Genomic DNA, 26,749 nt, shown 5'->3' with positions numbered 1-26,749 from the left:
CAACTGCTCCCAGGAAAGTAACTGATAATTTATGTCTAACAGTTTTTTTGGTTTTTGCTTTTTCTTCAACTTTGGACAAAGGTGGTTTTTCTTTCTCTAAGTGTTACACATACATTCTTACAAATGCAGACACTTAATTTAATTTTTCCTTTACCATTTTTATTGAAGTACTTTGATTTACAATACTTTAAATTGTATACTTTTTATGTATACGCTGTTCCAGCTCCACACCTTCATTCAAGTGCCCACTCCCCTTCACCAGTAAAGGGTCCTTTCTTATAAGCTCAGTTCAATAAACAAAATTTTGCACTTCTGATAACTTCAGCTATTGCTATCCCCTTACTGTGTTTCTTTATATCCCACATATGCCAGTGATCTTTTCTGTATTGTGGAGATGGTGATACCTACGCATATATAGGAGAATAAACCTAAACTCCTAAAATCCCACAAAATTGTAAATAAGTGCTTAGTTGATAAAATAAAATTTTTAATACTACACAGAACTTTTTACAGCTATATAAACTTTAAAAATCAATAGTGTGACTAATTCTATGTAATACATTTTAAAGTTTATGTGAACTACATAAATCCTACAAGATACAATCTAGTAAGGAGAGGACAATTAAGAATATTTTAAAGGAAAATGTGAATAGGCCTATAAAGGTATAAAGGTGTGTTTTGTTCCGGAAAGGGGAATATTGGCTGTATGTTAGAAAATAGTTTATTATAGATAATGCTTCAGTGTTTCCATTAATAAAATTAAATATATATGTAAAAAAATCAGCTGTATAGATTTAGAACATTCAATGTAACTAAAACATTATTGTAGAAGTATGAAATCCCTTCCCAAGCTAAGAATAAACAGAACTTTCTTTATCTAGTAGAGAGCAACCATAAGTGTCATGAGTGAATGCCATACTTGTGGTAAAATGCTAGAAGTTTGTCTTCTCTTTTAAAGCAGCCTTTAACACTTCTTGCAAAACTGGTTTCAAAGCTGTGAACTTCCTAAGCTGTTGCCTGTCCATGAAGCTCTGTTTTTTTCTTTCAAATTTAAATGATAATTTAGCTGGATAGAGTATTCTTTGTTCATTTCATTGAGTTGTTGTATAATTGTTGTTTTATTAAACTATAGCCCACCATTCTCTTCTGGCTTATAGAGTCTCATTTGATAGATTTACCGTGGATCTTACGGACATTCCTTTGTATGTGAGCTCCTTTTTTAAACCTTGCTACTTACATTATTCTGTCTCTGTCTTTGGCTTTAATATTATAATTTAAATTAATTAAAGAGAGTCTCTTACCTGCACGCCTGGCTGTCTTCCCCGGGGCCCCTCAGAAGGGATGGGCTCCAGCTTCCCTCCCTGCCCTGAATAGAGCTCCCAGCGGCTGAAGACCACCGGAACCTAGCCACAGCCGTGCTCGAGTCCCCTCTCCACACGTTCAGACAGGCCTTAGGCATGAAGGTACCTGCAGAGGAACCCAGGTGTGTGTAATCCCATCAATGGCCAACATCCAGAGACTTAAAAGCAAGCTCCTAGGCGAGGCCGAGAGGCCGAGAATCGGCCACGCATACCTTGTAACCTACTTCTCCCTCTGGGAGAAACTAGCAAGCTTCTGAGAGTTTCCTGCCCACGTGGGACAGCCTTGCAAGCTTCCCATGGTGTATTCATATGCTAAAGCCAGTAACAAGCTAGATCTCATTTCTCTGACCCTGAAAGAGCCTGTAATGCAACATTGATATCTTTGGGAGAGAGGCTTCTAAAATCTCAGGGATAGGACGAATGGAGAGGTTACTGAGCCCGCTCAAGAAATCGATGATCAATGGGATATCGTGATTGTGATTGTGAATTTAATATAATTATGGGTCATGGAGTTTTCCTGTTTGGGTCAGTTTTTGCTGGGACCCTTTGCACCTCTTGAATGCTGGTGCCTGTAATAATATTCAACTCTGGGAAATTTTTATATGTGATTTCTTTAGTGGTTCTTCAGAGAATTTGCTTTCATGTATTTCAGAAACTCCAATGATTTTGTATTATTTCTTTTGAACTCATCCCATAGCTCTTTGGTGTGCTGTTTATTTTTTCCACTCCTTACTCTCCCTCTCCCCCCGCAACCCCACCCATTTTCCAGAGGTTATCTGCATCTCATCTTGGAGTTCATTGATCATTTCTCATTTCCTGCTGTTAATCCGGCTGCTCAGATCTCCTATTGAGCTTTTAATATCACCTACCATACTCCTCATTTTTCTTGCTTCTGATTGTAGCTTTCTCATTTCCTCTCCCATACTTCTCTTGTGCTTGACTGACTACATGGTGCCATCATTTCTTTTAGTTGATTAAACATTCTCAACATGGCATCACTGAAAGTTGACAAAGCTGATTGGTACTGGTAGAATCTCCGGTGTTAATATTTCCACTGATTGAGCTGGTGGACTTGCTGAGCTCATTTCTAGAAGGGTGGAGGAACAAGCAAAGGATCTGAGATATGGTTCAAGTATTATTACATTTTCAGTACAGTAAGATTTTCAGTTTGTTGTAAATGGGAGGCATGATTTATCTTTAACCGTTTAAAGTATTACAAGAATATAGTAGTAGGACTCAAATGTTAGATACTCTCATATCTGGAATCAGTCATTCATATACTAATATTCAAGGCCAAGTTATTTTTTATTTGGATATTAGTATAAAGTCTATAAATTTAAGTATATTCTTAAATTACATGTTAAACTATTAAGAGCCATTATAATTTGCAACTGCTTGTCAGTATTTTCTCGGTATATAAGAATTTTCTCGGTTTATATGTTAATAAAATATGAAATGTACAAATTTTAAAACTGAATTAGATTCTTAGGGAATTTTAAATAGTTCTCATATTAGAAGTAAATAATTATCATTAAAAGTCTAAGCTTTTAGTTTTAAAATGCCTTTTTAAAACGTATCTATTTTATACTATAACATTTAATGTAGAAATAATGATCTCACATTTTTAGTAAATTATTCATGGCAAGCAATAAAGAAATTATTTAGGACCTGCTTTAGGGCAGGTTTGGATGGTCACTGGGAAAATTGGAAATAATGGTGTGGGAAGGTGTAATGGTGGTGGGATTAGTGTGGGAATATTGAATAATAAGTTATCATGAACAACTTTATAAAAATAAAATTTTTTAAAAGACAGCTAAATAATGATTCCAGTAATCACACTTTTTGACAATTATCCCCCAAACAAAAACACTGATTTTGCAAAGAACAAAGAAAAAACCCCAAATATCCAAGGAGAGACCACTGGATAAAGTTGTGGCATAGAATGGAGTACGGTGCAGTTATATGGGTGAAATTTCGTGGTTCTGTGCAACTTGGGTATCTTATTAAGTAAGTCAGAAGGAGAAGGACAAATACCAATAACCTCATTTCTGTGTAGTACAATGAGAAACAAAACAGTGTAATAGACAATATTGAATGATGACAAACCCTTAAATTGAGATTACCAAGTCTCGGAGCAATGGGCAGTAAAGAGATAGACTAGAAATAACATAAGGACAGTGGTAAAGGCTCTTGGACACTTCGGTGGTAATGAGATGAAAAGGTGGACATCCAAACAACAAATGTTAACACTATGGTAGCCGTGTTATCTAAACTATAATAGCAAAAGCAGTGGGGACAGAGAGCATCAACAGCACTAGCCTTGTATGTCACTCAGTCTTTGGCAGCGCTGATGATCTCCTGAGCACTTCTAAGAATAGTCTTTGAGCACCACCAGTGTGATGACCCTCACTTCCCCCCATATAAAAGAAATAAAGGGCCAGATATCTGGTCAATTCTTTGGTTTTTTTTTTTTTAATTACTAGTCACCGAACTGGAACATTTGTTGAGAGTCTTCTTTTTAAAAAAAAAAAATTCTTTTATTGATTCACCATGTGGAAAGTTACAAAGCTTTCAGGTTTAAGTCTCAGTTATACAGTGCTCAAACACCCATCCCTTCACCAGTGCACATATTCCACCACCAAGAATCACGATATACCTCCCCTCTTCCCCCCACCTCCCCAGCCCCCGACCCCGCATGTGTAACTGGTAAATTTCACTTTACTTTCACTTTACTTTGATTACATTCAATATTTCAACAAAAAAAATTCACTATTATTGATTTGGAGTTTCTCCCCCCCTAAAGTCGATCTACTGAAAAGAAAGCATTTGGTAATTTGTTTTCCATTGCTGAGAATGAAGAGATATGAGGTCAGGAGGCCGCACTAGCAGCAGCATAGTTTTGGATTTCTGTATTTCAGTATTTTAGTAACTTAAGTCCAGAGAAATGTCTGCCAGGAATCGCAACATTGTAAGCTTGTACCTCTCAGCTACTTTATATTCCACATATGAGTGCGATCTTTCTATATCTGGCAAGTTGAGAGTCTTCTTAAGTTCTGGAATGGGAGAGTGAATCTGCTGAACTCTACTCAGGGATCCTGTTGTAAAATCACATAAATGAAAAAATGTTCTACCACGAGGATGTGCATACATAAGAATCATATATATCTGAAGTTAGAAAAAAACTTTGCTGAGTGACGACACATGAGGATAGTTTTGAATAATTGTATGAGCTTACCAGACTGATAAAATTGAGAAAGCAGCCCTCAGAAATGAAAAAAAAAAAGTGAGAGATTAGAAAAGAGAAGATGGTTAGTGGTAAGAGTTATATTTGAGACCTAGCACTTTTTTCTGACAGACTCCTTTCAACCCACTACCACAAACAGCCCTCTTTTTATTGACATATACAAATACTAAGCGCTATACAAGTATACAAGTTTGTTTTTAATATACCCAGGTGGAATTAAATCTCCCTCTTCTCTCATGTAACTGAAAAATAACATAGTCCACCTTGTAGTCTAATTTGATTGTGTTCCCAGTAGATTTTAGATGTTCATAGTTCTGGCACAAACTGGATATTGAGTAATTTTTGAACTGTTGCTTATTTTTTACACTCCAGGAAGAGAAGCTGTTATCAGTTTTAAACAAAAATTTAAAAATACTCAGAGAAGTCACTTATTATTTGAATGTAGAACCAATGAGAAATGATTCAATGGAAAAATAATAAACTAAAAAGGAAGCAGAATACCAAGTTTCTGTTTTAGCTATGCCTGTAATATGCTTGACCTTTGAAAGTCATTTCATCTTTCAAGGTCTCATTTCTCAGATCTGGAAAATGAGAAATGATTAATTATCAATTTTCAAATGTTATTTTCATCTGTAATTTTATTATTCAGGTCTTTTTCATTTTATTTTCCAGCTCAGCTTTTTTATTTTCAAAAATAACTTAAATGCTAGTTTTGAAAATAACCTGGGGAATCTAAAAGTTTTCTTACTGTTTTAAATATTTCAGTTATATTTTTCTTCTGTTAACTCATATCTGTGACATCTAGAACGCAAATACTTTTTTATACTATGATTTTTTATATTTTATTTTTTTAATAAGTGAGTCATCATGAAGGTACAGTTACAATTTTACCCATCTTCGTCCTTGTGTTTCCCTCATACAATGTTCGAGAACCCATCCCTCCACCAGTGTCCATTTTCCACCACCAATGAACCCAGAATCCCTCCCACCTTCCATTTCCGTCCCCCACCCCCACCCCACCCTGCCTCTGTGGCAGGGCATTCCATTTTGTTCTCTCTCCTTTTGGGTGTTGTGGTTTGCGATAGGGGTATTGAGCGGCCATCGTGTTCAATCTCTAGTCTACTTTCAGTATGCTTCTCTCTTCTCGAGAGGGGTCCCCAACCACCGTTTACTTGGTGTTCCCTCCTCTATCCGGGCTGCCTTTCCCCCAGCATGTGAGGCCAGCTTCCAAGCCATGGAGCCAACCTTTTTGTATTATATACTGCTATTCTTGGGTGTTAGTCTCCTACTCTGGTATTTTATATTCCACAGATGAGTGCAATCTTTCTATGTCTGTCCCTCTCTTTATGACTCATTTCACTTAGTGTGATTCCATGTTGATCCACTTATATGCAAAGTTCATGACTTCATCTTTTCTTACAGCTGCATAATATTCCATTGTATAGATGTACCAAGTTTCTTTAACCAGTCATCTGTTCTCGGGCACTCGGGTTTTTTCCAGATTCCGGCTATTGTAAACAGTGCCGTGATGAACATATAAGTGCAGATGTCATTTCAACTATACCTTTTTGTTTCTCTGGGATATATTCCCGGAAGTGGTATTGCTGGATCAAATAGAAGCTCAGTTTCTAATTTTTTGAGAAGCGTCCATATTGTTTTCCAAAAGGTTTATGCTATGATTTATCTTTTAGCTCTCTACGTCTAATACAGAATGAGAATCAACTATGTGACAAAGTCACACTTTTTTTTTTTAGGTAATGATAATGTATCATTTTTTCATATAGATATTGTTCATGAAAACCTCAAAATGGGGTCAGATGGTGAGAGTGACCAGGCTTCTGGGACATCATCTGATGAAGTCCAGTCACCTACAGGTGTTTGTCTTAGAAATCGCATACATAGGCGGATCTCAATGGAGGTAACTATTTAAAAGATATGTGTGTATAGTTATGTGTTTGTGTGCATTTATACACTTGTGTGCATACTTATTAAGCATAAATGCATGTTTAAAGATGACATTTGTAAGAAAGCAATTTCTTTGCCTTCGTGAAGAATAAACTTAGAAATACATTTTTCTTATCTACTATCCTAATAGGATATGTAGTAGCAAAGGTACATTAATATATATAAAATATAGTAGCAAAGGCACATTAATTGTATTAATAGTTCTCTAAAACTCTTTGTAGGAAATTTATTGTAGGGGAAATGTGAATTTTTAAAAAAAAATTCCAGAAACCTGTAATGATACGTTGACAAAGTCCTCTTTTTAGAAAATAATGATTTTATTTATATTTGAGATTTACCTGGACATATTTTATAAATACTTTAGTTTCCAGAAATACATAGCTTGTGCCATGTTTTTTCTCTTCATATTTTAATAAATGGTGTCATTTCTACCTTTGTTCACCATACATTTTAAATGTAAAAAAGTTATTGTAAAAGCTCCTTTTCTTTTTCTTAGTCAATATTTTAAATGTACATATTAAATTGATATAATTTGTACTCAGGTCTTACTCCTGCTTCTTCGCAGTTACAACAGAACTTTATATTGCTTGTCACTAAGAAATTATGTAGAGTCCATGAATCTAAAATTCTTTTGTCCTTGTCTTTTTTGTAGTTACCTCCAAATAATTTTTCTTCTCATTTTTCAAAAAGGATTTAAATAAGCGGCTATCACTACCTGCAGATATCAGAATACCTGATGGGTATCTTGAAAAATTGCAGATAAACAGTCCACCATTTGATCAGCCAATGAGTCGAAGGTCCCGTAGAGCTTCCTTAGTAAGTTTTGCATATTTTATACCTATATTATCAGATCTGCTTTGTTTGATTTTTCTAAGTATAGACATTTTCTATAAATATTTATATTTAATTTTTGAAAAATTCTTTTGCCTTCTGGATTTTTTAATTTTCCATATGTGTTTAAAAATATTGGAACAGGATTTAAGCTATTCTATTTTATTTGGGGTAAATTTCATTGATACTAGTGCAGAAATATACACTATGTATATCAAAGTCCATAAGCAATTTTGTACCTCTATATTTTTTACAGCTGATCAATACCTAATATCATTTTCCTTGCTTTCTAATACCAAAGATGCTACCTACTATTTTGATATTATTTATAGTTTGTTTTACTATTTAGAAGTCTTTTTTCAGTTCTTGCTTATCTACATATTTAAAATGCTTTTTATTTTTGTATATTAAATTTTTGAATTTGATATAATTACAAATGAATTATTTTAAAATATATCAAAAATATAAGAACTTATCTATGCAAGTTTATGTAATATGATACAAAACCTCATGTGTGAAAGTATACAACATATATTCTTTTTGTAGTTGGCTACTTTTCCTTATTGTTACACTTGTTCTAGGGTTTCTTTTGTTTATGTTTTGGTTTTGGACCACACCTGGTGTTGCTCAGGCCTTTCTCCTGGCTCTGACCTCATGGATCACTCTGTGCTGAGGGGACCGTGATCCTAAGGATGCTCAGCACCAAACTCTGGTCAGCCATGTGCAAGGCAAGCACCCTACCTCCTATATTGTTGTTCCGGTCCTAAAAGTTACTTTTCAGGACCTTAGGTTTTTATGTATGATAGGGAAGGTTTGGGAAATGTATGGAAAAGAAAAAATATATTTCATGTCTGTTACAACACATGTTTCCATTGATGATATAATCTTTATATGAGAAAATATATTTCCAAGATAAAAATGCTAGCTTTGACTTCCTGTATCATTGTATCACTGTCATCCCATTGTTCGTGGATTTATTCAAGCGGGCACCAGAAATGTCTCTATTCCTCCCAGCCCTGAGATTTTAGCAGCCTTTCCTTACTCATCTTTCCCAACGATTGGAGGCTCTTTCAGGGTCAGGGGAGATTGGAGGCTCTTTCAGGGAATGAGACCTATCGTTACTGTTTTTGGCATATCAAATATGCCACGGGTAGCTTGCCAGGCTCTGCCCGTGCAGGCAGGATACTCTCGGTAGCTTGTCAGGCTCTCTGAGAGGGGTATATATGTATTACTCTCTGATTTGTTGCCTACTGTCTGAACTCCATCAAATATGGTGTGGTAATTATGGAAAATGTGTAGGAAGTATCTTATAATGTCCAGAAAGCGTCCTGGAGTGTGGCAGCAGTTGGGTAGTAGAAGTTGGCTGCCGGGGCTGGGTCCCTTGGGAAGGGGAGGGACTTTTGACTTCCTAAAAGTATAAAATTTTCATGTATCAATGCAATGTACTATAAATGTAGTAAAAACAATATCATTTGAATACATTTGAGTAGGAATTAGATGATCCACAGAATTATTTCTAATGGAGAAAAACCAAATTTTGGACTGATTGAGTCTTCTATTAATTTGTGTTAATCTACCTTAAATAAATTCTTACTGTTACTTAACTGTTCTGTCTTTCTGTAAATATCTTTTCAACCTCTAACTTTAAGCAGATGGTCTCTCCTTCTACAAGATAAATTCAAATAACCAGAAACCACCCATATTTCATAGTAGCAAATATATAAATTTACCTAATCTACAGTCATTGTTTTACTCTTTCCTTCTTATAAATTGACCTTCCTATTACATCGTCTCTGAATGCTTAAATTTGTTATACCTAACATATTCATGTATATTTTGTCTCACTCTCTTGACAGAACCCTTCTAATTGACTTTATATTTACATATTTCATTTTAGAATTTTTTAGGTATTCTAAAAGTAAAGAAAACATGGATAGCTCTCAATACGATACCCAATTATTCCCATTGTTAGTATTTTATATTTCTTAAATTTATTTGTTACAACTAAGGACTAGCATTTTACAAACTCCATGCTTCATTCAGATTTCCCTAGTTTTTCACTGATATTCTATTTTGTTCTAGGATGCCCCCAAGATACCTCATTATTGTCATGTCTCATCTTTTGTTTTGGGACCACACCCATCAGTGCTCAGGGTTTACTCCTGACTCTGACCTCAGGGATCACTTCTGGTGGGTTTGTGGGGGCTCATGTAGGGGTGCTGGGGATCAAATCTGGGTTGGCTGTGTGCAAGGTAAACACTCTACCTGCTATACTATTGCACTGGCCTCAGTCATATCTCATCTGAAGGATGATTGTTATTGGATTTGTACAGTGCTATTTAATATTTATTTTTAGTTAATAAGAAATAGAATATTCTTTCTCAGTTTTCAATTTTTTGTTTTTGAGCCACACCCCTGGGGATGCTCAGTGCTTACTCTGTGTTCGGGCAATCACATGTGCTCAGGCAACTGTATGTATGTTGAGGATCCAACTTGGGTACTCTGTCTGTCTGGCCTTCAATATGTTTAATCAAACATTAGACTCATGGAAAAGATCATATACCAATGGTTAAGATTCATTGTTGCACTTACAACAATGACATACCCAGTGAAAGTTTTGTGAAACTATCACTGATTATAACTTTACTAGATTGAAGGTCTGTCTGTAAAAAAGTATCTTATTGGATCAAAATTATAGGATAATCATATTTTAAAAATCTGTTGATTCCTATATAATGAGTATTGAATTTCTTATTCCTGATTTTTACCAATAATGATCATGTAGGTAGTCCTTTCTTATTTCTGATTGATAAGAAAATAAAGTATTTCTTACAAGTTATACTGGATGATAAGATGACTATTATAAATTATAATTATCTGGGGTCTTTTTCTTTGATTTTCATGTACTTATACTGTAAGAGGCATCTGAATGGGAATTTTCTGGAAGCTGCCAAAAGCCAGGGAGGCAGGAGTAAGCATGGAGCACGGCAGGGTGTGTCCCTTGGAGCAGGGAAACCATGAGCACCTCTAAGTCTGACCCAGGGGTGGGGAGAAGAAAGCCAAATCAAGGGGGTTTAATATTATACTAAAATAATCTTTGTGTTCCATGCCTTAAGCTATTTTTTTGGATTATCCTTAACAAATTTTAAAATATAAAATGATCTAAGATGAGACTCAGTCTAGATGTGAATTCAAGAAAACAGAAATCATATCTGTCTTTACTATATTCCCAATACTTTGTGCTTGGTAAATGTTGAATAAATGAGCTTTGTCCTCTGGTCTCTGAATAATTTCTGTAGGATAGCATATCAGTAAGCCAGTCATTATATTGTTAATCTTGTCATGTTCAGCATATTAGCATTTCTAGAAAAGTTGCTTACATTTTGAATATTAGTACATTCTCCAGATTGGAAATTTTTTAATGGATAGTGAGGTGAATACCCTTTATTCTGAATTAGATTCTAGCAGACGATTCACTAATGCAACTTTGTCTTTTTTCTGCATTCTCTGCTTGTTTGGCCAGGGTGGGGCAGAGGGCCAGGGAGTTGATTTTTTTCAGTAATGCTGTTGATTTCATTTATCAAATATTTAAATTTAAAATTAGCCTCATAATTAGGGTGCAATATTTACTTTTTTCAAAATAGATTTTCAAAGTATTTTAATGGCCTCACTACTATTCTTTTCACTGAATAATAACCTCTTGTATTAACTTTTGATGCATCTTTACAGTACATTTCTTATGTACTTTATATGTTATAATATTTGTAACATCTTTTTGCAACTTTGAGCATGTAATTGACCTATATGCTCAGTATAGTGGAGCTATGTTTATTTGTCATATTCGTGTTATTTTAAGAGTGAGCTAATGTTTGTGATATTTTAAGGATATTTGTTCTTTTAAGATAATAAGAAAATTTATTGGTTTCTGACAGGAAAAAGTTCCTAGATTGTGATATTTTTCTGTTTGTATTATCATAAATGATGACTTTTTAAATTATCTATAAAGGGATACTAGAAAGCCATATAAGAAAATTATTTTTCTGAGAACAGAGAGCAAAGGGAGGGATGGCTGGCAGTAAAATGCTTCCCTTGCATGTATCTGGCCCAGGTTCAGTTCTGGTCAGTATGGTCCCCTCCGGTCACCAGGAGTGGTCCTTGAGCAGGGAGGCAGGAGTAAGCATGGAGCACGGCAGGGTGTAGAATAGAAAACTATTTTTCTCTTCTGTTAACTTTTTTTTTTCTATTTCTGGTCTCTCAATGTTTAAATTTCCATCTCTTTTTTCCTTTTCTTCTCTCTGTAGAGGGAATTTTTGTTTAATTGTAAGGTCAGGGCCTTATCTGCTGTACTATTTCAGTGGCCCTTCAGTTTTAGATTTTAAATGTTTACGTTTAGGCATGTTCCCATTCACCCGAAAATGCTCAAGTTTTTAAAGAACTTGTTTTGAGAACTTGTAAAAATCCTTTTGGGTAAGGTGAGCAGATATAGTCTTACAGCTTCTTCCATGTTAGCTGTTTGCCATTTCTTAATAGAGTATGACTTGCAGTTGTCTTTTTCATTATATTTTGGTTTAAAAAAAACTGGAACCACAAAAATTCTGTTTCAGGTTTAGGATGGAACTCAGAAGATTTATGAGCAAAATGTATAGTAAAATTAATTAGTTTGAATCCTGATTAATAAGAAACATCACGTAGGTTTTGTTTCGTTTTGCCACACCAGACTATACTCAGGGCTTATTCCTGGCTCTGCTTAAGAATGAACTCCTGGTTGTACTAGGCAACCACATATAGTGCCAGGGATCGAACCAAGGTCAGCAGTGTGCTAGTGAAGCACCTCTCTCACTGTACTATTTCCCTGGCCCTGACATTAAAAAAAATAATAACAATTTAAAATTTGTTTGGTATTTAAATTTTTCTTAAGGTTTTTAAATGATAGTTTACAGCAGTATAAGTGATCTACATAAAAAAGTGGTTTGACATTTTTGTGAATTTTGATTTATTTGGGGTCCATACCTGGCTATACTCAGGAATTACTCCCGGTTTTGTGATGATCAGTGATCATTTCTGCTGGGGTTTGAACTCTAGTCAGCTACATAACAAGTCAGGCCCCTTGCCTGCTATCTCTCCAGCCCAACTTTGATGTTTTTTAGCTTTGGATTTTAAAACTCAACCGTTGTTCAGCAGTTTATTTATTGACTGTTTAGTCATTTAGATTTTCCTATATTCTAAGATACTTTTTAAAAGTAGAGAGTTTCAAAAAATAAATAAATAAATAAAAAATATAAGTAGAGAGTTTCACATTTGTGGAATAGAAAGCAACAGAATGGGAGACTTAACGCCCTAGGATAGTAGAGATAAGGACAAGGAAGATTGCTCCACGGCTTGGAAGTTAGCCTCACATGGGAAACAAGTGGCCTCACAGGGGGAAGAGGCAGCTCAGATAGAGAAGTGGCCACCAAGTAAAGGATGTTTGGAGGGCCTGCTCTGAAGGAGAAATGTGTGCTGAAAGTAGACTATAGACCAAGCATGATGACCACTTAATACCTGTATTGCAAACCACAACATCCAAAAGGAGAGAGAGAGTAAAAGGGAATACACCTGCCACAGAGGCGAGGTGGGGGGAGGTGGGGGGTGGTGGAAGGGATACTAGGAACATTGGTGGTAGAGAATGGGCACTGGTGGAGGGATGGTTACTCAATTATTGTATGACTGAAACATAAGCAGAAAAGTTTGTAAGTCTGTAGCTGTACCCATGGTGATTCACTAAAAAAAATTAAAAATATATAAAAAAAAGACTCAAAAATTGATGAAAAGATGAATTTTAAAAAAATTTAAGTATATTTTTAAAAAATTTCATTACTGTGAAATTCTGAGCTGGAGCGATAGCACAACAGTAGGGCGTTTGCCTTGCACACAGCCGGCCCGGGTTTGGTTCCTCCACCGCTCTCGGAGAGCCCATGAACTACCGAGTGTATCTCCCTGCAGGGCAGAGCCTGGCAAGCTCCCCGTGGCATATTCTATATGCCAAAAACAGTAACAAGTCTCACAATGGAGATATTACTGGTGGCCGCTCGAGCAAATTGATGGGATGACAGTGACAGTGACTGAAATTCTAAAGTTGTATTGGGTTTCAGACATGCGGTGTTTCAAGATGGAGCCCTTCGCCAGTGTCTGCTTCCCTCGACCACTGATCGTTCCCCTACCCTCATTTGCCTCACACCCACCAGTCAGCTTCTACCAGAAGTGCTTTTTAAAAATGATAATGATAATAATAATAAGGTTTTTTTCCACTGTCATTTGCAGTATTGTTGCTGATAGGGTTTTATGCATAATACTTTACCACCTTTTAGCACCACCTCCTCCTCCTGATTGAACACTTCCCTTCCTGTCCTTTTTTCCCCAGCCCTCTCAAGTGGCGTGATTCCTAGTGAATATTAGTTCTCGTGTCCTTTGTTTTAAGAGTAGTAATTCTATAATTGTTTCTTTTCAGTCAGAAATTGGGTTTGGGAAAATGGAAACATACATCAAATTGGAAAAGCTTGGAGAGGTAAGTAAATACTTTAAATGTAGGACATTTTTTTCTTGTTTAGTTTCTGAACTTCTCTACTAGGCCCTAATTTTTGTCAGCCTGGAATGAAGCAATGTAAGAAGTATGGATTTCAAAGATTCTATATTGTTCCCAAAAGGCAGTATGTTAGAAGGAGGCAAAAATCCTTCATTTCTTGATATTATCCTATCTGAGAAGAAATTGCTATTTTTCATAACTTCATAATCCTGTCTAAAACACAAAGTATTATGTTTTCTTGGTAACCAAAGAGATAATATTTATTAGTCTCTTGGCACTCTTACTGTTTGCACAGTCATGGCATTTTCATGACTTCAGAACTGGGAAAAATCAAATTACTCTCTTTAGAGATTGTAAAGGAAATTCTTGCCTATAAATGTTTTGTTTGTTTTAAACTTACTGCTACTCCTGATTGATTTTGAAATGGTCTACCTCTCAAGATAAGAAAGGGGCAAAAACATAACTTTAAAACACCATTACACCTTCCCACCACCAAATTTGGGATGTTTCCATCCAAGCCCCAATCCCTGTCCCAGAGCACAACCAAAATAAAATATTTTGTGTTGTCTGTTATGAAAAACTGCTGAAAAGGTCACAAAAAAGTATCCATAGAGGAAACATCGTGAAGATTGTTCTATTTTGGCAGGGGCCATTAAGACTTTTTTTTTTTTTTTGGTTTTTGGGTCACACCTGGCAATGCTCAGGGGTTACTCTTGGCTCATGCACCCAGGAATTACTCCTGGCGGTGCTCGGGGGACCATATGGGATGCTGGGATTCGAACCCGGGTCGGCCGCGTGCAAGGCAAACGCCCTACCTGCTGTGCTCCAGCCCCCATTAAGACATTCTTTAGGATATCACTAACATGTTGTTAAAGGTTGTGATGTGAGCTTTCGTATATATTTATGAAAATATGTATATATGCATATGTGTACACACACACATATATATATATATATTTATATATATTTCCCTCCATGATTTGTTGGCTACTATTTGAACCCCATCAAATGTGGTATGGTAGTTATGGAGAATGGGTAGAGAGTGTCTTCGTGGCCTTGCAGTGCAGGAATACGTTCACTCGTACGTAAGTGAACTTTTTTTTAATTTCTGTCTTGACAGACTCCTCTAGGACAGTTTTGCTTGTTTGTTTATTTCTGGGCCACACCTGTGGTGCTCAGGGCTTCCTCTGCACTCAGAAATCACTGGTGGTTTGGCTCAGAGAGAACCATGGCCCTTGTCAGGAAGTTTCTGAGGTACAAATCAAGTGTACCAATGTACTATCTCTCCTGCCCCTCCTATAAGAACATGTTTTTTTTTAAAGAGAGTTAATGTTAAAAATTTCTGAAACAAATTTTTTATAATGTATAACTTACATTAAATTTCATTTAATTTTCTGTTCTTATAATCTGCAGAGAGCATTACAGATAAAATCTGTTTTCTAGAACTAGGGATTTAGTGTGTTTCCAATACAATGTTTAAAGAACTAAATTGAATAAACTCCCTCTGTTTTTATACTTTTGAGATATTCTGTAGGGTTATATTAATGTATGAAAGTTTGCAAGTGAGATGGGAAGCTCTCTTAGGTAAGTGAAAAGTGAATAATGGTTGTGGCATTTTCCTTGAAAGATAGAATTTAACATGTGTTCTAAAAATCAGAAATTCGTTAGGACTATTTATTGTATAAATAGTATAGACTTTTGTGATGTGCTTAATGTATGTCTTTCAAAAATATATTTTATAGGGAACATATGCAACAGTATATAAAGGAAGAAGTAAATTGACAGAGAATTTGGTGGCATTAAAAGAGATCCGGTTGGAACATGAAGAAGGTGCACCCTGCACAGCTATAAGAGAAGGTATAATTTGATGTTTCAAGAACAATATTAACATTTTAAACCAAAGCTGCATAATAAGAATTCTCTTTTAGGAAGTAAAAAGAGTTAGATATAGAATTCATTAATGACAAAAAGATATATTTAGACTTTAAGAAAGCTAATATTTAAAGCCCAAAGTGTTCAACAAAAAGGAATTAGTTTTTTATATAGCTTACAATGAAATACTACTAGTCTTTGTTATGAACAATTGTTTGACACTGAGAAGTATTGTATGTTGCTGTATGATGGGAAACTTACCATAAATTAAATTTATTTGATTGAAAATATCAGTTTTTAAAAAGAGAAGATTATCCAGAAAATGGGTTTGAGGCAACTGAGAAGCAGTTTGGTGGTAGGTAGTGGTTTTTTTTTTGGAGGGGGGGCATCAAGGGGAAATACCTAGGAGGAAAGGTTCTGCACATTTTATCAAAATGAATCTCAGAGGATTCCATAAGTTAACATTTGAGGAAAAGTCAGAAGATGAAATGGAGAATATGGGGATGATTTAAAGTTTCTACTACAAATTCCTTTGTTGAATTATTGTTTTAAACTTAGGAGAATCTTACACTCACTTGGTTCTTGTGTTCTTTGGGTTTTGTTTTGTTTTTTCAGGTTTTTTTGAAGGCTGACTACCACTGACTAAGTAACTGGACTTTTTTTTTTCTTCTGTTTTGCAGTTTCGCTATTAAAGGATCTAAAACATGCAAATATAGTAACCTTACATGACATTGTTCATACAGATAAATCTTTGACTTTGGTCTTTGAGTATCTGGTAAGCATTTAATCAAAATTTAATATTTGTTACTTATAGAAAATTGGATTTCTTAAATAGCTCCAGGGACATAAATATTTAGTACTTAATATTTAATTATATGTAGTTCATTTAATATCTTTCTTTACAAATTTTTATTTAAAGCCATAATAAATCAGTGTTACCATCTGAAAATCATGTCACTTGTTAAAAGTGGTGTGTGTGTGTGTGTGTCTGTGTTTGTGTGTGTGTGTGTGTCTGTGTTTTTTTTTTCAGGATAAAGACCTAAAGCAGTATATGGATGACTGTGGAAATATCATGAGCATGCACAATGTAAAGGTATGTTTTAATATCTCATTTTAAGTTGGTAAAGGATGGGATTGGGTTTTTAGTGACTAATTTACTGTTTATACAAATAGAAATGTTTTATAATAATGCACACATGAGTGACGCTTGTATAGTGTTAAAATGCAATATAATTCAACAAAAAATAAAGTTAAATACTCAGCATCGATGAGTATGTAACTACATTACACAATGAGTAAAGTAAGTGCCAGCCTAATAACTGTTCTGCTTCTGAATTTTCTATTTGGCATTTTTACTTTATTTTGTAGGCACCATAGCCAGCTGTGCTGGAGACATGCTATATGGGAAGAGCAGGGAGTAAGGGAGGTGATAGCACATCATTTAACGGTGTTGGGATTATATTCCTGGTTTTTCACATGCTAGAAAGGTCCTCTACTACTTGGGCTAGATCCTGGCCCTTTCATCATTTTAAATTTTCAATAGGTTCTTAAAATCAGATCTTTGTAAAAGTGCCTCAGATTGTCTTAAACATTACTCATAGGGCTGGAGTGATAGTACTGCGAGTAGGGCGTTTGTTTCCCTTGCACGCGGCCAACCCAACTTCAATCCCTGGCATCCCATATGGTCCCCCAACTACTGCAAGGAGTAATTCCTGAGTGCAGAACCAGGAGTAACCCCTGAGCATCGCTGGGTATGACACAAAAAGCAAAAAAAAAAAAATTACTCGTGATGATTTATTTTACATTTTAACACTGATTCTCTTCAGTTATAGAATATAGTTAAAGATATATTCTGATGTTTTTAAAAGGCTATTCAAAGTACAGATATTTAGAAAAAGTACACATGATTCGCATAAAATCTCCTTTAAGTGGCGTGCTGCCTAACATATTTAATGATTATTATAAAACAGCTTTCTCAAGGTACAGATATAATGACTAAAGCCAAAAAACTTAATAGGTGTTATGAATACTTGTTGGAAAATGTTAGAAAGTACTGATCTGTTCGTTAAGAGGAAAAGTCAAAAAATGTTTATGTATAACATATATATTGTACATATAACACCTATATATATAAAGACAAATAATGTTAGAAAAGTTTCACATAAAAATCAGTACCAGATGAAACCCACGCTCGAAGGTAAAATAAAGAACATTTGATACTGTTTTGTTCCTATAACTTTTCTTTTTAACCTGAGTGGTATATCACAAATTTGATGTTTATCCATATTTAACTCTTAGTGAGAAGCTGTTCTGGAAATAGAATTTTCCCAGCTGTGTATAACTTTAAAGTTAAATCTAAAAAGGGCCATTGGGAGAGAAAGGATGCAGCCGGTAAGGCACTTGCCTTGTATACAGCTGACCCATGTTCAATCCCTACACTGCTTGCATTCCCCTGAGTACCACCAGGAGTAATTCCTGACCATAGAAGCAGGAGTAAGTAAGTTGAGCTCCCTTGAGTATAGGCCAAACCTCTCCCACCAAAAAAGAAAAAGACTTAAGTTTGGTGGATGTTCATAAAACTCAGAATTGCATCTTAATTTACGTAGAACATGGGCGGAGTAATAGCACAGCATGTAGGGCATTTGCCTTGCACCGCAGCTGACCCGGGTTTGATTCCTCTGTCCATCTCAGAGAGCCCAGCAAGCTACCAAGAATATCCTGCCTGCATGGCAGAGCCTGGCAAGCTACCCGTGGCATATTGGATATGTCAAAACCAGTAACAAGTCTCACAATGGAGACATTACTGGTGCCCACTAGAGCAAACCGATGAGCAACAGGATATGTATGTATGTATATGTATATATAAAGCATAAGAACTATGCTGCTTACAATTTCTTAGGCTTTGTTGTTCATTCACATCTTGTTTTTGTTTATTCTCAGTGTTCTGATGCATATATTCTTGAATCCTATGTTCTTGACATTCTATTTTGTTAACCCCAAAGTATTCAACATTCCTTTTTAATTTTTTTTTTTTTAACCAGAATCACAACCAAAACTCTACGATTGACCTTTTAGGAATCACTTTTTTCAGAGAGTCATTCAGAGCTCTACAGTACTAATTCCCTTTTCTGAATCACAGCAGATTTTGAAGGCTGAGTAGGAGGTGCTGAAAGTAAAGTACCCAGGAGGTGATGATAGAGGCTGGTTTAGGTTATTTTTATAGCATATAATTTACCATAGCAGCACCAATCTCATTGGCACTTTTAGAGTTTTCTAAACCCTACTGAAGCCTGTGTCCTATACCGTGTTTTTATTAGGGTAGAGAGATAGGGAGGTGAATGGATAGAGATTAATTGATTTCCCCCAAATTTCCTATCAAACAGTGAGCCTTAATATAGACCTGTAAGCTTATAAGAATCACTGTCACTGTCATCCTATTGCTCATCAATTTGCTCGAGCGGGCACCAGTGACATTTCCATTGTGAGACTAGTTGTTACTGTTTTTGGCATATCGAATATGCCACGGGTAGCTTGCCAGGCTCTGCTGTGCGGGTGAGATACTCTCGGTAGCTTGCTGGGCTCTTCGAGAGGGGCGGAGAAATCGAACCCGGGTCAGTCGCGTGCAAGGTAAACACTCTATCTGTTGCACTATTACTCCAGCCCAAGTTTATAAGAATATTTAAAATATTTTCTATGACAAATACTACTAAGACAGTTTGACTTTTCAAGATTTTGATAGATATTATACATAGTACTTCAAAGAGAACAGTAAGTTGCAAACTTTAAAATACTATGTGGAAAAGTTTGCATTTAAAGATAATGTATTTTTTTCTTTACTACTCTCTGCCAGTTGCTTTTATACTTACACTAAAGTATATCTGTCTAATCTGCAAGACTAATATCTGTTTATTTATTTCTGTAGCTGTTTTTATACCAAATTCTTCGTGGTTTGGCTTACTGCCATAGAAGAAAGGTGTTGCACCGAGATTTGAAACCACAGAACCTTCTCATTAACGAAAAAGGAGAATTAAAGCTTGCAGATTTTGGTATGGAATGTAAAAAAACATTTGTAAATAGTTACAGGTGGTTCAGTTTGAAAGAATAATTGTTGGACCTGAGCGATAGTACAGTGGTACAGCTTGTCTTGCATATGGCAGACCCATCCATGGAGTTCCTTGAGATCTGTTGGGAGTGATCTCTGAGCACAGATCTGGGAATAAGCCATGAACACGGCGGGGTGTGGCCCACTTAAAAAAATTATTTTTAAAGGGGCTGGAGAGATAGTACAATGAGTAGGATGCTTGTCTTGTACACAGCCTATCTAGATTCAATCCCTTGTACCTCTTGGCTCCTGGAGCACTACCAGGAGTGATTTCTGAGTATAGAGCCAGGAGTAACTCCTGAGCATTCCCAGGTGTGGCTCAGAATCCAAAGCACAATAAAAGAATAACTTTTGAAGTTGTGTGATTGCTTTCATTTGTACTTGGAAATTTGCTCTGGAGCCAGCATAGGTAAGGTATTTTACAGAACTTTGGTAGGTGACTTAGATTAGTGAAATTTGAAAGATACTTGTTTCTCAGATATATATTCCCTGTACTACTAAGTATCGTGAGTTCATTTCAGGGGTTCTAGTGTATATATAATTTTGTTGGGCATATTATCAAAGATTTAATATATTACCAAGATTATACTAAATATTTTAAGCATAACTAAGCATCAGACTTAACACTACAGCACATGTCTTGCATGCATGAAGCCCAGGTTTGCTCGCTGGTACCACAAACACACATGCATACACACATGCATACACACAAACAGTCCTCTAATTATTATAGACATAACTCAGATTATGTTATAGTTTCAACAGTCATAAAGCAAATCTCACAATAGTAAAATAGGAGATTTTAAGCAAAAACTACATTTTGGTCTGTTGCCACTTACACTTAAGCTTCGGATCTTACCAATATGTAAATGCTTTTTAGATAATATTGTTGTTGCTATTTAAAACGGGATGAAGAGAAGAGTCTGCCATAGAGGTGTGGGGGTGGGGGTGGGGCAGGGAGGGAAGGATATTGCTGCGGACATTGGTGGTGGGAAATGTACACTGGTGAAAGGATGGGTGTTGGAACTTTATATGACTGAAACCCACTCATGAACAACTTTGTTATTTGTAACTGTGTATCTCACTGTGATTCAATTTGGAAAAAAAAAAAGTGAAACTCCTCCCCACCCACACACACAAAAATAGAATAGGATTTGCAGGGTAGGAGGATGCTCTGCAATAGTGCTTGGACTTTTTCCAGTGGTCTTTGACCTGGATGTTGGGCCAGTTGGGTGCTTGGGCACAGTGATGTCATGCAGCTCAGGCTCAGTAGCTCCGGGAGCCAGCAGGGCTACACCCTGAATTACCTTTGGGATGCTGGGGTAATGGAACTTGGTTCCTTGAACACAAATGTTCCACCCCTTTGAGCTATATCTGTCACTGTCGCTTTCATCCCGTTGCTCATCGATTTGCTCGAGCGGACACCAGTAACATCTCCATTGTGAGACTTGTTGTTACTGTTTTTTGGCATATTGAATACGCCACAAGGAGCTTGCCAGGCTCTGCCGTGCAGGTGAGATACTCTCGGTAGCTTGCTGGGCTCTCTGAGAGGGGCAGAAGAATCGAACACGGATCGGCCAGTGTGCAAGGCAGACGCCCTACCCACTGTGCTATATCCCTAGTCACAAATACATTTTGATACGCTAAAAATGAAACACTCAAAATAGCTATATGGCTCAGAAACTAATATTTTTGGAATGACCAATATATGTGAGATTATAGAATCATGCATGAGTAAAAGATCCATCCAAAGTGTAGAATTAGGATCGTTTGTTTTCAGGATTTGTTTATAGGCCACACCCAGTGATACTCTTGCTTCTCCCAGCTAAATGCTTTTTGTTTGTTTTGGGGCTACAGCCAACAGTGCTCAGGGCTTATTCCTGGCCCTGCACTCAGGAATGACTCCTGGAGGGGCTCTGGGAATTATATGGGGTACCAGGAACCCAGGTATACTGAGTGCAAGGCAGTCACCCTACTCACTGTACTGTCGTTCTAGCTCTATCCCAGCTAAATGCTTGATGATCGTTCCTGGCAGTATTCAGGCATCATGAAGTACCCAGGGATCGAATCCAAGACTACTAAATGCAAAGCTTATGCTCCAGCTGCTTGAATTAGCTTCTCACCCTTGTCTAATGGATTTTATATAAGAGCACAAGTTTAGTTGATGTCATTTCAATTACAGATCAAAGCTCAATGATCTTCTAAACATTTTCTAATTTTGATATAATGTCAGAGAAAAATATGCATAATGTATCAAGAAAAAAAGCTGCTTGTTATAATAGTTTTCCTCTTTTCAGTTCCTATCTGTGTAAGATCTGATTCTTATAACATATTTTATGGGACCAGAAAAGCTAGCTCAGGTAGTAGAGCCCATGTCCTGGGTACTGTATGACTCATATTACCACAGGGTGTGGCCCTGCTAAAAAGGAAAAAAAAGATGACAAAAACCTCCATGTAGGTAAATTGTTGATCTCAATGACATTGCCCATTCTTGTGTTGGTTTGGTTTTGGTTTTGGGCCATACCCAAGGTGCTCAGGACTTATTCCTGGCTCTATACTCGGGGATCACTCTCGGCATTGCTCAGAGTACATTATGGGGTGCCAGGAATTAAACCCGGTGACCGAACCTGGGTAGGCCTAGTGCATGGCAGATGCCTTATTCACTGTACTATAGCTCCGGTCCCAACATTGTTCTTTAAAAAAAAATAATTAAGTTCAGCTAGGAAATAATTTTGGCTTAATGATTGATTCATAGATAGTAAATATCCTTATTTAGGTTAACCCAGGAGTAGAATGATAGCACAGCAGATAGGGTGTTTGCTTTGCACATGGCTGACCCAGGTTCAATTCCTCCACCCCTCTTGGAGAGCCCAGCAAGCTACCAAGAGAATCCCACGCGCATGGCAAAGCCTGGCAAGCTACCCGTGCGTATTCGATATGCTGAAAACAGTAACAAGTCTCACAATGGACACGTTACTGGTGCCCGATCGAGCAAATTGTTGAACAACGGGATGACAGTGCTACAGGGCAGGTTAACCCAGAGACTGTCACAGTGTATTCACATGTGTAGAATTAAGCTGTGTCTATGTCTCTGGTTACGTAATAATCTACATAACCATTTACTGACCTCAGACCACATGCACTCAAAAAAAAGTTTTAAGTGCATTTTGTCACTTTAAGAAGACAGAGGCTCAGGGCTGAATAATACCACAGCAGGTAGGGCATATGCCTTGCACACGGCCGACCTGGGTTTGATTCCCAGCATCCCATATGGTCCCTTGAGCACTGCCGGGAGTAATTCCTGAGCACAAACCACCAGAAGTAATTCCTGAGTGCAGAGCGCCAGGAGTAACCCCTGAGCATCGCTGGGTGTGACCCAAAACCAAAAAAAGATACAGGCTTGGGGCTGGAGCACAGCCGGTAGGGCGTTTGCCTTGCACTTGGCCAGCCCGGGTTCGATTCCCAGCATCCCATATGGTCTCCTAAGCACCACTAGGGGTAATTCCTGAGTGCAGAGCCAGGAGTGACCCCTGTGTATTATCGGGTGTGACCAAAAAAGCAAAAAAAAAAAGATACAGGCTTGCATCCCAGGCATTCTTGTGATTGTGTTCATGGGTGGGCATGAGCAGCAGTTTTTTAATTGCTTTCTTTTCCCTGTGTGTGAAGGACTTGCCAGAGCCAAATCAGTTCCCACAAAGACCTATTCCAATGAAGTTGTCACGCTGTGGTACCGACCACCTGATGTGCTTCTTGGTTCCTCCGAGTACTCGACCCAGATTGACATGTGGTAAATATATGTTAATGTTATTGCTCTTTATAATTTTGAAAGAGCAGAGCCATTTGTATAGGGCATACTGAGGTTAACAAGGGATATACTGTTTTCAGGAACCACAATACAAACAGTAATCAAGAGTTCTGACACAAGAAAATAACCTACGTTTAAATATCAATTCTGCCATTTACTACTGAGTAACAATTTTATTCAAATTATTAAGTCATCATTTAATATTCATCAAAATGCATTTCTTCCTGATACTTAATGACCTCAATAAAATTTCCCTAAATTATTTTCTTTAACTTTTAGATTATTGGTATAGACAAGCATTCCTTTTAGGCAAATGGGCTACACACATATCTAAAAAGTAACCTGCACTTCCTACCTTTGTTCCTTAATTCATACCAGTCAACATATTGTAATAATATCTGTTATTTCCTTGAGACATGTGCCCAGGCAGTTTCAATTAGAAACAGCTTTTCTAATTCCTATGAGATAGCTTGGAAGCTGGCCTCACACGCTGGGGGAAAGTCATCCCAGATAGAGAAGGGAACACCAAGTAATATGTAATTGGAGATCCTGCGTGGGAGGGGAGATGCGTGCTGAAAGTAGACTAGAGACTGAAGAGGATGACCACTCAATACCCCTGTTGCAAACCACAACACCCAAAAGGAGAGAGAGAGAGAGAACAAATCGGAATGCCCCACCACAGAGGCAGGGTGGGGTGGGGGGGGATGAGATTGAGTGGGGGTGGGAGGGATACTGGGTTCACTGGTGGTGGAGAATGGACACTGGTGGAGGGATGGGCTCTCAAACATAAAAAGAAAAAAAAAAAACAAACAGCTTTTCTAATCTTTTTCCTGGATTCTTGAGAGTTTCTTTTGAACTCTGGTTCCATTCTTTGCTTTCCTCTTCATAAATAATGATAATACTAATAAATCATATATTTTCTTCTGAACTTGCCAGTTAGACATTTATAATTTTGATTCATAATACCATTTTTTAAACTTATTTTTAAATTGTGGTAAATTTTACATTAAATTTACCATTTTAATCTAATTTAAGTATGTATTTCCATTGAAAACGTTAAGAAAATTCATATTGTGGTACAACCATTACTCCAATCCATTTCCAGAACCTTTTTCATTTTACAGAACCAAAACTCCCACCCACTCAGTAAAACTTTCCCATTTTCCTTTTCCCTTAACCCCTGACTATCACCATTCTACTTCTCTGTGTCTATGATTTTGACGTAGAATATACATTACGAGTGGACTTATTCAGTATTTATCTATCCTTCTGTGGCTGCATTTTTCACTTAAATGTTTTTAAAATAGCATTATTTAGAAGTTCTTCCATTTTTAAGGTTGAATAATATATATGCATATAAATGTGCTGACATTTTATTTATCCATATTTTTGAGACCCTAATTTGAATTCTTTATCCGCTTTGGGGATGTGATTCAGTGGTCGAACACTTGCCATGCTTGTGGGAGAACCTGATTTCCATCCCTGGCACTGCAGGGGAAACATACGCAAACCTGTCAGTTCTTTATTTGGCATAAACGGAGAAGTTTAATTGTTAGATTACATGACAGTTATGTTCCTAAAATTTTTTGAGAAACCTCCATCCTTTCTTCATAGTGGTATCATCATTTTACTTTCTAGTTAACATTTTAATATGTAAAGACAGTATCCATTCACTTGGCTTCCATCCATTCATTATAATTTCTTTACCCCTTTTCTTTCCTTTCTTCTCTTTTTCTCCCCCTTTTTCTCTCTCCCACACATTTACATACTTTCTCCTCTGCTTCTTGTGTAAAAATACCTAAAATCATCTGTTCCTGCTTTCACACATTAAATCGCTATTAACTGTTGTTATTGTAATTCTTCAGCAGTCATGCAGAAGAATGCTAGACATTTTAACTGGAAAACAAAATGGATGTGGAAGTTGAGACTGTATCACTATCATCCTGTTGTTTGTTCATGTACTTGAGCGGTCACCAGTAATGTCTCTATTACACTCAGACCTGAGATTTTAGCAGCCTCTCCTTTATTGTCTTTCCCAACGATTGGAGGCTCTTTCAGGGTCAGGGGAATGAAACCTATCATTACTGTTTGAGATAATTAGGGTAAATATTAAGAAATAAGTTTATTTGGATCTGAAAAAAAAATATTTTTAAGAGGTTTTGTAGCAAGCCTAGTACAACATTCTCCAGAGAGGCAGTATTTAAGAAATCAAAATTTTAAGTTTCTTGTATTTCATAATAAGCTAGGCAATCACTCATGTTATTTTTTTTTATATAATTATATTTTAAAGGGGTGTTGGTTGTATTTTCTTTGAAATGGCTTCTGGAAGACCTCTGTTTCCAGGATCAACTGTGGAAGATGAACTGCATTTAATTTTCCGACTGCTAGGTAACAAAAGAAATCTTCTGTGGGTGATTGTCATTTAAAGTTGATTAGCTATGTAGGACAATATATGTTTTAAAAATATTTGAAATTTGATACTGTGACTAATAATAATTCTTATTACATTTCATTGGTATAATTTTGACAGATCCTAGATAAGGTTTTTATTTACTAACTCCCACCTGGCAATAAAGATTTTATGGAATAAAAGGCCCAGAAGATGGTTCAATGGTTTAGGAAGCCCCTAGGGAAAAAGTGATGTCCTGAGCTTAATCCCTGAGGCCATGCATGGACTGAAAAGATCCTCACCTCTTTACAGTCTAGGGACCCAGGGGAAGGAACAGGGGAAAACAGAAAAGTTTTTTTAAAAAATGGAATAACAGATGAGAAATATTATTTAAAAAAAAATAGAATTATTTCTGCATAGGTGTCAGTAAGACACCATCTTTTCTATAGCAATCATTAAGTCCTCCCCAAACCTGTATATTTTTTTCTGTCATTTTAGTTATGATGGAAAGTCAGAAGTTGAAATAATTAAATTATCTACAAAATAATAATTATTCTTGGGCCGGAGCGATAGCACAGCGGGTAGGGTATTTGCCTTGCATGCGGTTGACCCGGATTC

General features: G+C 36.6%; 1 protein-coding gene across 2 annotated transcripts in view; it reads left to right on the top strand.

Annotated features, from left to right (window-relative positions):
- CDK17 (cyclin dependent kinase 17) overlaps nucleotides 1-26,749 on the top strand; it is a 97,112-nt gene that overhangs the window by 59,532 nt on the left and 10,831 nt on the right. For both annotated transcript variants that reach the window (XM_055118633.1, XM_055118634.1), the window contains exons 4-12: nucleotides 6,390-6,523; nucleotides 7,261-7,386; nucleotides 13,889-13,945; nucleotides 15,706-15,820; nucleotides 16,516-16,610; nucleotides 16,866-16,928; nucleotides 19,758-19,881; nucleotides 23,604-23,724; nucleotides 26,033-26,130. In XM_055118633.1, the coding sequence (XP_054974608.1) occupies nucleotides 6,390-6,523; nucleotides 7,261-7,386; nucleotides 13,889-13,945; nucleotides 15,706-15,820; nucleotides 16,516-16,610; nucleotides 16,866-16,928; nucleotides 19,758-19,881; nucleotides 23,604-23,724; nucleotides 26,033-26,130 (933 nt within the window). The remainder of the gene's footprint in view (nucleotides 1-6,389; nucleotides 6,524-7,260; nucleotides 7,387-13,888; nucleotides 13,946-15,705; nucleotides 15,821-16,515; nucleotides 16,611-16,865; nucleotides 16,929-19,757; nucleotides 19,882-23,603; nucleotides 23,725-26,032; nucleotides 26,131-26,749) is intronic.

The sequence above is a fragment of the Sorex araneus genome, chromosome 10, assembly GCF_027595985.1.
Source record: "Sorex araneus isolate mSorAra2 chromosome 10, mSorAra2.pri, whole genome shotgun sequence".
Classification (NCBI taxonomy): domain Eukaryota; kingdom Metazoa; phylum Chordata; class Mammalia; order Eulipotyphla; family Soricidae; genus Sorex; species Sorex araneus.
Note: the sequence above shows the minus strand (reverse complement) of the source record. Positions and strands in the feature narration are given on the sequence as shown.